General features: G+C 33.7%; 1 protein-coding gene across 1 annotated transcript; it reads right to left on the bottom strand.

Moving 5' to 3' along the window:
* Window positions 1-4999: 4999 nt before the first annotated feature.
* LOC133186433 (organic cation transporter protein-like) lies at window positions 5000-14024 on the bottom strand. Its single transcript, XM_061321686.1, has 10 exons — window positions 13833-14024; window positions 10104-10332; window positions 9453-9556; window positions 8798-8952; window positions 8182-8350; window positions 6726-6938; window positions 6177-6403; window positions 5813-5994; window positions 5419-5570; window positions 5000-5334 (listed from the first exon to the last, which is right to left on the bottom strand). The coding sequence occupies exons 1-10, from the start codon at window positions 13973-13975 to the stop codon at window positions 5268-5270; spliced, it is 1641 nt and encodes a 546-aa protein (XP_061177670.1). The 5' UTR covers window positions 13976-14024; the 3' UTR covers window positions 5000-5267.
* Window positions 14025-16126: the final 2102 nt, after the last annotated feature.

The following is a 16126-nucleotide window of genomic DNA, read 5'->3' as shown; positions in this document are numbered from 1 at the left end:
CAGTGAACCTTTTGACCGCTTTGGCTTACAATTTTCACCGTCTGGACAACAGAAACCTCTGCCACTATAGAGGGATAACTTGGTGATGAAGAAATGCTACACGAGAGCAAGGGTTATTTGAATTTTATAAATAGTACACGATTGCAAATGGAGTGCTGTCTCTTAAAACATAAGTTTTCGACATGCTTGAGGCTGATGATCTTGGAGCTTTAAAGGATATTAATTGAATGACATACATATTTGGAGTTGCACTTGAAGAATTTCAAACACTCTTTATTCATGATTATTCTGTAGAGTCATTTTACAAGGCATTATGTTTCTGGTGATACATCAACTCAAGAGTTTTTCATGATTATAACGAAAATGCAATTCAAACAACTTTCGGGAAATAACAACATATGCACAATTTGTTAATAAAAGTTTCTTATTGTTGTAAGCCATAGATTTCACAATGAATATTGATTTTCTAAGTTTAAGAAATTAAATTTCTTTTCAATTGTACTCTAAGGCATAATTCTCAATGTACTGACAAACACAAAAAAATGTTTGTATTTAATGCGTGCAGGTCTGTATGTGTGTTGTAAAGAGAAAAAAACACTCTAGGAATAAATAAGAGGCCCATGGGCCACATCGCTCACCTGAGCACATTGGCTAGACAAAAGCACAAATCAGTTCAGTATTGAAAAAATTACGGGGGGGGGGAGAGAGGGGGGGTTGAATTTTAAACTACCTGATGATGCTTTCATGTCAATTTAACAAATGGCTTTGTTGTACTTGAGTAGATTTAAAAAAAAATTCCGATATATTCCTTTGTAAAAATTTGATCCCCCATTGTGGCTCTTCCCTATCCCAGGGGTCATGATTTGAACAAACTTGAATCTACACTACCTGAGGATTCTTCCATATCAATCTGACTAAACATAGCTTTTCTGTTCTTGAGAAGAAATTTTTTTTCTAGGTATATGTTCTTATGTAAAACTTTTGATCCCCCATTGGGCCCCACCCTACCCCCGGGGTTATCATTTGAACAAACTTGAATCTACACTACCTGAGGATGCTTCCATATCAAAATGACTAAACATTTCTATGTAAAACTTTGATCCCCCATTGTGGCCCCACCCTACCCCCAGGGGTCATGATTTGAATAAAAAACTTAAATCTACACTACTTGAGGATGCTTCCACATAAATATGACCAATCAGGGCTTTGCTGTTCTTGAGAAGAAGATTTTTAAAGATTTTTCCTATATATTTCTATGTAAAACTTGGATCCCCTATTATGGCCCCGCCCTACCCCCGGGGGTCATGATTTGAACAAACTTGAATTTACACTACCTGAGGATGCTTCCATATAAATATAACTCATCATGGCTTTGCTGTCCTTGAGAAGAAGATTTTTAAAGATTTTTCCTATATATTTCTATGTAAAACTTGGATCCCCTATTATGGCCCCGCCCTACCCCCGGGGGTCATGATTTGAACAAACTTGAATTTACACTACCTGAGGATGCTTCCATATAAATATAACTCATCATGGCTTTGCTGTCCTTGAGAAGAAGATTTTTAAAGATTTTTCCTATATATTTCTATGTAAAACTTTGATCCTCCATTGTGGCCTCGCCCTTCCCCGGGGGTCATGATTTGAACAAACTTGAATCTACACTACCTGAGGATGTTTCCACATCAGTTTCATCTTTCCTGGCCCTGTGGCTCTTGAGAGGAAGATTTTTAAAAGATGCTATTCACTAATTCATAATTATCTCCACTTGAAAGAGGGTATGGCCCTTCATTTCAACAAACTTGAATCCCCTTTACCCAAGAATGCTTTGTGGCAAGTTTGGTTGAAATTGGCCCAGTGGTTCTGGAGAAGAAGTCGAAAATGTGAAAAGTTTACAGACGGACTACAGACAAAATGTGATCAGAAAGCTCACTTGAGCTTTCAGCTCAGGTGAGCTAAAAAAAGAAACGCGGTTAAGTTGTGTATGCTGTCGTAGAAATCTAGCGTTTTGAAATTTTAGAAAATTATTTTTGCTCTGAATATCATTGCTTTAAATTGCATGTTCCTTCACTAATTTATCTTCCATTTAGTAACTGAGACAGAAATAATATAATTTAATAATAAAATTTGATTAATTTAAATTCTTACATTAGAAAAAAGTTTTTTCATTGCCTAAGAAATGTTTAGATAGATGCACATGCATTTATAACATTTTTTTAAATATTATAGATTAAAACTGCGAAGTCTTAGTGAAATTGACGATAAGTGTATATACTTTTGCATTTATACTTCACGATCTTTTACACAGGAAACATTCTATAATTACAGTCCAGCCAGAAATATGACATAAGGTTTTGGAACTGCTTGGTGCCTGCAATACCTATAATTAATTGTAAGTAAATATTTACTCTGAGCAGGATACCTTTTGACATTTCTTGCTGTTGACTTGATCTTGCAAATTCGGTGTTTGTGTTCACGTGATACTTTATTAGAATAAATAACAACGAAATTATGCTAAAGCTTCAAGGCACTCGTTGATAAAGACATTTTTCAAAAATGTGCAACGATCGAAAAAAAAATGTCTTGTAAAATCTGTAAAACTCATTGCATGATATATACGTTTTATGAACTGATAAATTATAAACGGATGGGGGAACAAGAAATGAATAATGGACATAATTTTATGGTATAAAATAATTATTGTGATATTTCCTCAAGTTCTCTTCTTATGGCAACGTTCAAAAACACGACTGGAACTGACTACCGGTAGATGCAGAATTTTTCAGACGTGTAATATTATTGCAAAACAATTTCTTCCAGTATTTTGATTTATATTTCAAAATTTCTACATTTTCTTTCAGTGCTTCTTCGATGAAAATAGAACTCGGAAATTTTAATACCATGTGATTCGTCATAAAAAATGACTTTGTTAAAAATCACACTGATTCTACACACGAGCACTCTGAAGCAGGGACCTATATACTAACGTTAGTATATAGGTCCCTGCTCTGAAGTTGATATTAAAAGGATGCTGAAGTTTCTCAAATTTTTCATTCTGAAGTGTCTGGTTTTATCGTACACAACATGTACACTATAACCCTACCCAGAAGTTGATGTACAGATGTACATGTATCCTCTGAAAATTTTTAAAATGTTGCGAGATAATTTTCAAGGAATAATCGAGTAGTTAACAATAAAAAGGTTCGAAGTAGAACTCTGAACGATTAATTGGTAAAGAAAAAAGTCTCGACAAGCGAGCTATGTCTTGTTGAAGTATGTTAATGATTGATAAATTGAAAAAAAAATATGAGTTTGAAGTTAGGAGTGATTGAAATTGAGTAAGGTACCTAAGTTAGCTGGAAGAAAGAAAAAGTAGGGGGTGACCGTTTTATAAAACAAATGTCTCTGACCTGATCCCACCTCGGGGATTTCCGGGGGTCCGTGTTATATACCCTGTTTACAGATCTATATTGTATATAAGTGATTATTTAAAGATCGATCACAAATCGCTATCTACCTTTTTCATGATAGTGATGGAAGAGCCATTTGAACAGCTACTGCCGTAAAAGACAAGAGTTCACAATGCTGAAAGACTTTTTTTAAATCTTATAACATAAACTTTTATAAATAATGAATACGTCTCGTGTAGAGAGTTGAAGGAGATATTCATCGATGAATGCAATGATAAGCGAAAGCAACCGCCGGTTCTGGGTGAACTATGCATATTATTTGAAACCAGGTCTGCATTTTCATGATCTGGGCATGCACAACTCTGATTAGTGTCGGACCATTTGTAGAAAGTTATATCAATATAAAAATAGATAGATATGTTCTTTTGTTATTTTTATAAGTAGGAAGCCAAGTCAACTGAGCAAAATTTTCTGAGGGAGTAAGAACAAAAATAACAGTAGTTTTTAAATGAAAAAAGTCATTTATTCAAGTGTACGTAAATGACGAAAAACATAAAATACACATCAATCATAACTGAAGAAAAAAATTAGAAAAAAAACATCAAAACACATAAAATCCTTTGCATCATATAATGTAAAAATTGACCCCTAAAATTAAGAATTCCATCAAAATTCCAGATGTGGTGCCATCAAAAAGGGGTTACTTGATCCTAAACTTTTGGCAGGTTGGGAGATTGGAGCACGGCATTTTCCAACTTATAACTTAAGTTTTAAAGAAGACAATACGCTTCTTTATCGGGTTCGGATTGTTAGCTACTGAATTTAAGCGGAAATGGCATCAAGGCCATCAAAATCAACGACTGAGTCGGATTTGAAATATCTAAAATTCCTCCGACCTGGAACGAGGTACCACCATGTGTTGACAAACATTCAGACACACATTACAATTACATACAAAACTTGTACCGTCAATTCCAAAAAAGGTAAACCTCATTATAACATAATGCCATAAATTTTAGCGTCTGTTTAAGTCCATTTTACGAGACAATGTGGATGTTTGTTTTTGAATGTATTTTGAATGTGTGTTTTCTTTTGACTTTGGATATGAGAAATGAGTAGTCCAAGACCAATTCATCTATGATGAATCATGACAACAGTTAACTCAGGCACGTAGCATCGGGACGGGGGCTACCCCCACTTTTTTCCCCGAACCTAACCTATTACTGTTAATTATTTTGTAAATATTCATTGAAAAGCCAGATGGCCCTTCACGTTTATATATCTAGTTGTTGTATGGTCGAATCCTACCATTTTAATATATTAAAAAAATATTGTCGAAAGATGGAATCCCCTTCATCCAATGAGATAGGATATTTTTTACTTTGGACAATCTCCCCTTTTTCAGCTTGTCAAATATTTTCAAGTAAATTGTCATTTGTTTTATCATTTTATGCTTTGTGTCTGTTATTTCTCGTCGTGTGTCAAGTAAACAGATATTGTTAGAAATGATTTATGTGTCGTCAAATACTTAAAGCTATTTCAATTAAAGCATTGTTGAAGAAAAAACCAAATTGAACTCTGCTTTAAAATGAGTATATTATGACACAGTTTAATTATTCTTCAATTTATTAGGCTTCTGAAGTGGATAAGGACATTGTATTCACAATGATATGAAATTGCAGAACTGCTTTTCAGATATCTCGATTCTTTTTCTGTTACTTGATGATTGGAAAAGATTTAAGTCTTTTCCCTTTGAAAATATAATCAACGGTACCTCTGCTTACCACTGTATTGTTACAGGATTTGAACGCAATCATTTACATGATTGTAAATGTTAAAAAAACTGCTTATTTTTATTTGTTAAAAATTAGTTGTGGCATTTTCCTCATTGTCTTGCATGTTTTTCTTCTTCCCCAGTACGATTTTCCTGAAAAAGTATATTCAAAACCAGTATACAAATCTTGAAATTCTTTCTTAGTTTGAATTGAAACAGTAAACTTTGTAACCCTACATAGTGAAGTTCTTCCCATCTTCAATGGTTTCTGGCATCATTTTATTTCGAGTGTCCGGGACAAATAAGCTAAGTCCGGCACCAATAAGACAAGCTCCGCCAAAGATGACCAATGGTATAGCGACTCCAGTGGATCCATAAACCAGGTGACGCTGCATTGTATTACAAATCATCTAAATGTTTGCACATGCGCAATTTATCTTTCCTGATTTCATATTAGTATATCTGACGATATCATTTCGTATTTGATTGTTAGATTTTAAGTAAAAGGACAACATTTCCGATTAAAATATATATTTTGTTCATCTTTTATTTTCTCCATATATATTGAAAATTTATTTGTTTAGCATCTTCATCGCTATAGAAATATATGCAATAACATGCATAGTATTACCGTTTCTGCTATGAAAGGAGAAATCATTGCGCCAACACGGGCCCAGCTAGAACTGGTTCCCATCCCAACGTTACGGACAACAGTCGGAAATATCTCCGCTGAGAAAATGTAGAGCGTGGCAAATCCGGCTGTGTTGAACAGCATCCCAATCATAGCAAGAACAGTGGTTAGTATCTGTAGGTCTGCAAATTCAATTATTTCAAAGATTAATAAAATTTGTTTACTTTTACCTCGTGCAAAAAATAGTTCACTGGAAAAAGTAGAAAACAATCTTCCTGTCATTTTTTTTTTAAAAAGTAATGCTTTATATATAAAAACGCAAAAAAATTATTATCACAGTGGCCTGTTTCAGAATGCGTCTTACCCTTTCCCAAATAGTTCACTGTTAATATTGTACTCAAGCACGACAGACCACCGACAGTAGTGTAGAATACATAACTTCTCTTTCTACCAAATCTATTGATGGTGAACAAAGGGAGTATATTCCCAGTAAACTCCAACAGCACAAATATAAGAAAATTTATGTAGAAGTTCCCATAGAGCATAGCAGTATTCAGGTCCAGTCCATAAAATACCATGCAAACCGCCAACCTTCGGAAAATCATAAATGTGAACTTATTCCAAATTAACTTCTGAATCAAGTAGAACATTTTCTATTTATATTTTTTAGCAGAAGAGAAATGTACGTTGTGTTGACAAATAAATGCAAAATAACATACATGTACTTAAGAAAAATATCCGAATGATATATTCTGACATATTTTACTTTGTTGCATATTAAAAGGTATGAAGCAAACGTCATTATTAACATTTAAAATATCTGTATAAAATCAAGATGTGAAATGAGAATTTAATTACCTGATATTACATGTATTATAATATCAATTGAGCTTAATCTCGTACCATTACTTACCAGTTGTAGAAGATAATAGCTGTCCTTAGTCCGAGCTTCCTGTCAGAAAACAACAGCCACACTTTGCCTGCCTCCTTCTCCTTGGGGGCAATATTGTCCAAAATCTCTGGAGAAAACTCTGTATGGTTCCATTCTGCTGCCTTCTTCAACAGAATGGCGGCGTCTTTTTTCCTGTTCTTTCCACACAACCATCGTGGAGATTCGGGAATGAACCTTCAGTTAAATGTACTTCTTTGTATGGTTACATGTACAGGTATATTGTTGAAAAATTTGGAAAGAAGTTAAGATTATGTTAACTTCTAGCTGCTCATCGAAGTGTCCTTTCTGACAAATTTCATTTTTTAAAATAAAATCTGCAATATGACTATTTTAATTGTCATACAAACTTTGCATAAGAAATGTCATTTTTTTTTGTACAGGACACGAGACTCTGACTCGTGTGCGGTTAAGAAAGTACCATTAAAATTTTTAATGATTTTCAAGTACCAAGATTATGATATTTTATTTATTACTTTCTACTGTTTAGCTTGACGGTAAATTATGGAAGTTCTAAACACTGATGAAAAATGATTTTTCTTTGTGTATCATATAAATGTGTACATACTGAGTTTAGCTAGTTTATTTTCAATATAGTGTATCTGCAATATTACCACAGGGAAATGGTTAGACAGTGAAGTGTTCATGAACACAAATTACTGTTGTTTACTTATTTTGGAAAAAAAAAATACATGCAAATAATGTATTCAATTAATTATCTTGGACTTGTATAATGTTAACATTACTTTACTCTATTTCAAATTTTATCATTTATTTTAGATTTCTTTTATTCCATCTTATTTCAAAGGGCAGATCCTACAACTGCATATCATGTAATTAAAACTCTTCAGTGTGCAGTGTTCAGAGCTTCTTAAAAAATCTAGCATTTCAACAAGAACTTTTACAATAGATATCGAGGTCCACTGATCTTAATTTATGCTTATTAATGAAAAAATGTACATATTTTTCTTTATATCGGCTAAACAGTTTTCCTGTTGGAGTCCAATGGGAAAATTCATCTCGATTTGTAAAAAGGGGTACATTTATCCAAAAAAAAAAAAATAAATAAATAAAAATAAAATAAACACTGACAAAAAGCAATTCTTGTGTCAGATAAATTTGCATGTTACATATGATACGCTTCCTTATTAAAAAATAAAGAGGGTCAAGATAAAATAATTAAATCATTAGATCTTCAAGCTTTTAATAAAGAGCCGAGCCGCGTTAATCCAGACGCTTATGTACCGAGCAAATTGTCCGGATTAAAGAAGAGTCCGTATTACTGAAACACACTTGGTACATGTGTATATCTAAATATAAATTGTTCCCCACAAATTTTGTCCGGAAAGTAAAGCTTTTGAATTATTGGCGTCCGGATTAACGATGCTCCACTGTAAATAATACTAATCCAAATTCCTACCACCAGAGTATAATGTATAAACCAAAAGGAATAGCGCTGAAAATAGCCATCCAATGCCAGGTACGTGTTAGATACGATATTAGAATAAGATACATTTCTCCCAGTGGCCCAATCAAAGGAACAACACACCCAGCAAATATTCTCTTAGAAAAGCCAACCCATTCCATACCTGTAAAATACAGTCCATGTCATTTTTTGACCCACGACATTCAAAGTGCAGTAAAAACTTAGCTGCAGAACTGTAGCTCTCTGGTTGAGAAAACCAGAGAGCTACAGATCCAAGCATTGCAAAAACCTTCGATTTACGGAGGCACTTTTTAATCACAAGCTTAGGTATTTCTTGTATTATATTCGGTCCCCCGCCTGCAGCCAGAGAGCTACAGTTCTGCAGCTATAAAAAACCATGAACGTTCAGAAATCTTCTTTGTGTTATCTTATTACAGTTCTAAAGAGAAACATCTGAAAAGTCTTAATTAACGCCTTTTTTAATTACACATCTATGATATAACTAATTAAAATGAGGAACTTCGTAGTTGCCCAGTTGCAGCTCCAATACATACATGTGAATAATCAATAAAATTTTTAATGGAATGTTGTGCCAATTAGACTATCTTACCAAGAACATAAGACGTCATAAATATTCCCACGACACCAGCTCCAGCGCACATATACAAAATGACGAAGGTTGCAAAGTTACCTGCCCATGCCATCGCCATATTTGAAGCGAATACTATTAAAAGTGCGATTAAAAGAGCAAATCGTCGTCCAAGCCTGTAAACGATTCAAAGACATAAATTAAATGGCTCTACTGCAATAAAGGAAAAAGATTGAAATTCGCGCATTGATTTCTCTTGTATTGGTGTGCAAGTATCATGGCCGTAGGAACCGGGGGCACGGGGGTGGGGGTGGGGCGTGCCCCCCAATAATTTTGCCGATATATAGAATACTATAGAAAACACATCTACTATATGCTTGTGCCCCCTCAATAAAAACACTATCCTGAACGTTTTTGCTGATGTAAAATCTAATTTTATGAATAAATGGTTGATATGGCTCTTCATAAATATTTGTCATCCATCCATATTCTCTGTGCTATGCACTGTATAGTCAGGAAAATTTTTCACCCCTTTCGCCTTCGTCGCAAGTGTGCGGATTGAAATACTATATACAGAATAAAAGTCTTCCATCGTTAGCTATTGTGTTTACTATATTAAAAATGTTCACTATTTGAATGAAATAACAAACAATATTTCTATGAACAATTAACTTACACATCCGATAGCAGTCCAAACAAAAACGATCCTACCAAAACTCCTCCAAAAAAGATCGTTTTACTTAGAGAAGCCTTATACTTCTCCTTACAGACAAGATTCATCTGAAATTTAAAAGGTCTTTGTATTTTTGAGGGGCCTGAATACATCTTTGATATGATGTATTAGAAAATTATACATTTAATAATATACAATCTGAATTGAAAATAAAAAGGAAAAAAGATATTACGAAGTTAGATCCAATAGTAATGTTACTAGTCCTATAAAAGCTTTAGTAATAGGAAGCCATCAACAAAAATGATAAACTAACATACGTATTCATTTGAACTTTTGCATAATATACGTATATACATAAATAATTCTCAAAATATAAAATACATAATCGCCGCACGTGAAAAACTTAACCATCATGTTTATGACGTTACTTTTTGGCACTCTTTCTCAATTCATCCACAAATTATATACTAAATCTTAATTTCCATGTTTCTTAATAATCTTTACTGGTATCTTATTCAATTTAATTGTTTTATTATTTGAACTAGTTCAAAGTTCATTTCCATATTCATTCCATTGTGCAGATAGATGTCGTGTATCGTCAGCTTTAAGATGTAGTGATATTGATTTTGGATTTAATCTCGTATATACGTATACCTTTGTGACAATCGTTTCATCAAAGAGAGTTTTGTCGAATACCCAAGAAGAACATTCTTCCAAAGTTCCACTGTCATTTAAAACCGAACGTGTCGATTGGTTGAATCGATACATGTGACATTTATCGTATAAACCATCTGGACCAATAGGAATATATTTCTGTATTAATTCCTGGTGTTGACTGTTTTGAACTCTATAGGTATCATTATCAAAATCAGGAATTCCACACCTGTAAATAAATCAAATTTTGCCTGAGAACACAGTCAATTTAAATGTTTTGTTATACGTTTTACTTGTAATTTTGACATATCTTGCGCTGGCTTCCATGTTTGCGATAATTGATAAAATAAAGCTGATCACGTAGAGTGACGTAAAAAACGTCATAGCAGTCCATTATCTCATCGACAGATCCAATATTTCACTCAGTGTCCACTATTGATTTTTTTTTGGACGGCTCAGAAAAACATGGAAAATGTTAGACTTTTTAAAGCATAGATTTATATAGGAAACAATTTTTAAAGGTATAACAGTACTTTTCATTTTGTATAAGCCGATAAAATAGAAATATTTAAAACTATAAATAGCATATACAGTATAGCGGGTTTCTTTAGCAGGTGAAATTTTGCGTTTTGCTTGCTCAAAAGTATGTCCTTAATTTTGGCAGAACTTTTTTGGCAGTAACAGAGTTCCGTGACATTGCAAAAGAGGGAAGTTCATCTTTTAGATGAGTTTTTAGTAAGTTTAATACACGTTTGAATACCGATTTACGCAAAAGTTTGAGTAAATACCGTTACCAGATGAAAGATATATTGTTTAATAACAGACAGATCAAAGTTATTTTTCTTGTATACAATATACGCAAGGGTACAAATTTAGCGATTACAATTTTAGCGTGTTACTATAAAAGAAGCCAAAGTTAGTATCCCGCTAAAGATTCCCGCTATACGGTAAACTGAAGTCAATAAAACAGATCCAAAAATTTCCTTCATTCAGTAGCTCCGATCTATTCATCAGAATAAGGAGAACTTATTAAAAAGCTATTTTATCAACACACTTTAAAGCTTTGAACACGCAGTCAAAAATCTTTGAAAATCTTATTAGTCAATGCTAAATTGTTACACGGTTAATTAAGAAATAAACAACAATATTAAAAAGTTCTCTGGGAAATGAACTTGGTTGGTCACGTGATCAAATCCTGTGAAGCTCGAAGGGGTTCTCAGAAGATTTTATCACGTACCAACCAAGTTCATTTCCCAGTGAACTTTTTAACATTGTTGTTTATCACTTTTATTTATTTCATCGTTGTCTGACGCTTGTTCTCTAAAATTCGGTGTACCCCAAGGCTCGGTATTGGGTCCGAGACTCTATTGTCTATTCTCTAAACCCCTCAGCGAAGTCTGCAAACGTCATAAAATGACGAACCATATATACGCCGACGACACCCAGATATACATCATTGTTGAACCAAGTGATAATTGGACCGATATGTCCCAAAGACACTCATGCTGTTTATCAGACATACGTAGATGGATGAGTGCCAACCTTCTCAAACTCAACGAAGATAAAACTGAACTCATAGTCTTTGCACAGAAACATAGACTTAAAAATATGAAGAGTCTTGAGTTAGGATTGGTGATTGTATCGTTAGTGATGCATCTTTTGTCAAAAATTTAGGTGTATTCTTTGACAAAACCCTCTCCATGGAAAAGCAATGTATCTCAATTTCGCGTTCTGCATACATGAACATTCGCAAAATTGGCCGCATCCGTCCGTTTATCAGTGACGAAGCATGTAAAGCTCTAGTGAATTCCTTAGTTATATCTAAACTAGATTACGGCAATGCATTGCTATATGGTGTTCATTCTCAACACATCGCCAAACTTCAGAGAGTGCAAAACACAGCCGCAAAACTAATCACGTAAAACTAATCAAAACTAATTCTAAAAGATCAGACCAAATTACTCCAACTTTGATCTATCTTCACTGGCTCCCAGTTCAATACAGGATCCAATATAAAATCCTTCTACACACTTTCAAAACCCTTCGTAGCCTATCTCCAGTCTACATGAGAGACATCATGACTGTTTATAACCCGCCACGATCACTACGTTCAGAATCCTCGCATCTTCTCCAAGTACCTCGGACACGCACGAAAACATACGGAGACCGTCGTTAAGACAAGGCCGCATCGAGTCTCTGGAACTCTCTGCCTTTTAAACTTAGAGAATGTATTTCATTGCCCAGTTTTAAAAAGGATCTGAAAACACATCTTTTCAAACTAGCTTTTAATTTGTGATTTCTTAATATAAATATGGCTTACATGTACATTTTATTCACATGTCTTTTTTATGTATTTTAAACATTGTCTCTTTTTATATATTTTAATTGTAAAGCGCTTTAGAGGACTCAAATTGATAGAGCGCTATATAAATTTTTATATTACTATTACTATTTACATTTGAGACGAAATTCTGAATAGAACTGCATTTATTACACGAACGGCCCGCCGTATTGCTATGTTGTGACGCGCAATGACCTAGAAGCTGTTTGGTCTTGAGAGTTCGCCTCGCTCCATCATTTGAATACTTACATTGATGTTCCGCAGTCCAGTTCAGGAAATATCTGTTTATTATGAAAAAAAAACCAATGATCGTTACTGAGAATAATCTTACTATTATTGTATGAGTTCTTTATACGAGTATATGAAGTCAAAAGCGGTGGTATCGTCTTCAGTTTACATACCTTCAAAAAAATTTCGGGTTGAAAAAGTAAGCGTGATTTTAGGCTAATTAAAAGCATTCTTCACACCAAAGAGAGATCTAATGATCATTTGTTGAACGAAAAAAACAATTATATATGTTTCAATAATTTTATCTTTTTCATCGCTTTAACGGCTTAGAAGTTCCGAAACCTGTGTCACCGTAACCAGCTGGTAACAGAAATATGTAGACAAGATATCATCTCGTTATGTGATTCAGTCACGCCATGACCTCTGACCCCCTAATAAGTTCATGCAGAATATTGAACATATTTTCACTTCAATAGGTTCATCTAAGAAAAATATTTGCAAATGTAAACAACAGCTTCTAAGTGTCGTGTCGTGTTCTAAATGTCGAATTTACCGAGTGGGAGTAAAGACTAGCTGAGAACTGTAGCTCTCCGGAAAAAAATATTGACAGACGGGAGAGCTACAGAGCCACCAATAGAAAAAAAAAAACAATTATTGCGCACAGAAAGTCACGCTCAGTCCTGGATTCATTTCTTCAAATTCTTTCCATAACTAGATCTACATAAAAGATCGATATCAAAAAATTCCTCTAATAGTTGACATCTGCACGAAACGTGTTGGACCGAATTGTCTTTCCACCCAAAATGGCAGTATAAAGAAGCACAATTTCCGATGGTCTCAATTTCAGAACCAGGAGTGCTATTAACATAGGTTATGGGGAATATTTTGTTGTGGAAATAGTATACAAATATGTTAGGAACACTTGGTTTGTAATATTTACAGATGGCAGATTAAAAATACGGAGATTCTGAAATAAATCGAGAAACAACGCACTTTGTTGTGCGCAATAAATATACACTATTTCAATGGGTGGCACTGTAGCTCTCTGGTTGTCCATCCCATTTTTTTCGAACTGGTAAATTAAAAAAATTAGAACATGACATAATATTGAACGATTTCTTAAAAATAATAATAATATTGATAATAATGATAGATCTAACCTGTGGTCTGGGGTCGCGACCCCGAAGACAGAATATATCATAACGGGGCTGATAATAATCCATGTTATGCTTAACAAAGCTAACGTTCGCTTTTGATAAGGGCCAAACTCTCCGATTTTCTTCAAAATATCATCAAAGTCCATTGCAAAGCAGTTGTGTATTACAATTAGATGCACATTGCACGTAGTATGCACTCTACATGTTCTACTATAGCATAACAACCTGGAACGCCTGTTGACAAAAGAACATCACGATGAGTTTAAGTCCCGGATGTTAACCCTAGCGGTAATAAATAGGCTTCATATAAACGTTTATATAGTTCACATAAATGGGCTTGATCCAAGCATTTACAGAAATCCTTGGATAGGAAAATGTGTTGTCTATTCAATTGTTAAACAAAGCATTACACTGACATTTGCTACGGTTGTGTTTTACACACAAAAAACAAAAACAAAAACAAATATTTTTATTTTCCTTTGAAATAAAACTGATCTTCAATCTCCAGCAAAATGCAGCCTGCAAAGCAAACTATCAAATAGTTTTCCTTGTGACAAGTCAAATATAATGTTTTCAATGTAAGACAATACAATACTAAGAAATTACTTTGTCCATCGCGGTCACCCATGTACTTAGTATATATAATTCACGTGCCGCATGAAAAGCATCGGTCAGCAGTATACATATAGGTACATGTACTTGGAAATGAAAAACATACGAAAAAAGGTACTGTAAAAATACCTTTCAAAAAAAAAAAAAAAAAAGAAAAAAGAAAAAAACTAATACGCTTAATTAACGCAGTGTCTAATCAAGAAGATTAACATAGTTAAGCCTTAAACCCCTACTTACACTACACACTAAGGAGTTCTGATTCTGTGGTATTTTTATCCAATTAAAGTATTCTGCTCCTAGATCCAAAATAAAAGAATTTGAAATCTACAGTGTTTTCCTCAATTTGTAATGAATTCAAGCATTCTTTACATTTTAGTAGACCAAGATAGACAAAGTATGAAATTAATTTAGAGGCTCTTAATTTAATTTGATACTTTGTCTGCATGTATTTTTTTTCACATAAGTGAACAATATGAATAATAATAATTTTTGTTCATCAGTATTCATTATCTTTAACCATTTTCCCTGGGGGTAAATGCAAGGTACCTTATGGTGAAAATGAAACGGATAAGCTCAAAATTGACACCTTCATACATATAATTTTCTAAATGTCTAAAAAAAATAATTTGCTTGAGTGTATAGGGGTCCTTAGTGTTCCTCTGGAAGGAAACCTGCTCTAAAACATATACATGTATCGACAAGACCACTATCTCGTTCAGAAAACGTCAGAAAGCTGCACAATATACACACAGTTTTCCAAATCAAAAGGACACCTTAATTGTAACACATCGATATAAAAAAAAAAAAACGTACATCATACGCAAATAACTCTAAGACAAATTTAGAAGAGAGATCTATGTAAATAAAAATACTCTTTGTCATGGCTTTAATTTAACATAACTCAAATATAACTCCTTTGTATTTAACAATAAGTCTCTGTAAAAATATTAAGATTACCATCTTGTAGAGGAAGCATGCACCTTGTAGACGCCAAGTGATATATATTTACTCAAAAGCCCTACGGTTGACATGAATCATCGTGACGTACCAAGGTCATACCAGTGAAAGTAACTTTATAACCTCGTCATTTTCTTTATAATCAATAATTACATTATAAAAGCTATATATATGTTTTTGCTTTTGTTTTGGAGGGAAGGGTTCTTTATAAGAATTTCGATGATCGGTTGTTGACGAGACATTAACAACAGCAAGAACAGCGGGTACTTCTGTTGGCATTAACGCAGGAATGTTAACAGAAAAATGAATCAAGGAATTCTTGCGGAGGGGGGATTTCAAAACACGGAAACTATGTGTATTTAACATATCTAATTTAATAAATTATAAACGTATATATACTGCCCAATCTTCTACGCAAATGTTTCGAATCCGTTTCTTGGTTTTAACGTGCTGTATGCGTCTACTACCTTTCTATAACGTTTTGATGATAAAATTTTGAGTTTTTGCATTCTTGAAATTTCCAGAAACAAATATTAAATTATTGAATTTATGAAGAGATTTAGAATCAATTTACTTTTTTACCATTTAGTATAGAGAGACTATTCATTCTTTTCAAATTTACATACCATTAGATGAAGTCCCGCGCGAGCGTTGGAAAAAAAATTGATGCCACTGTTAACAAACAATGCCATATTTCTCCAAGTCATTTGCACTAACAATTTAATGAA

This window comes from Saccostrea echinata, unplaced genomic scaffold, assembly GCF_033153115.1.
Source record: "Saccostrea echinata isolate AGI-Se365-2 ecotype Australia unplaced genomic scaffold, CSIRO_AGI_Sech_v1 ptg000013l, whole genome shotgun sequence".
In the NCBI taxonomy this organism is placed as follows: Eukaryota; Metazoa; Mollusca; class Bivalvia; order Ostreida; family Ostreidae; genus Saccostrea; species Saccostrea echinata.
The sequence above is the reverse complement of the archived record's forward strand: the minus strand, read 5'-3'. Positions and strand labels throughout refer to the sequence as shown.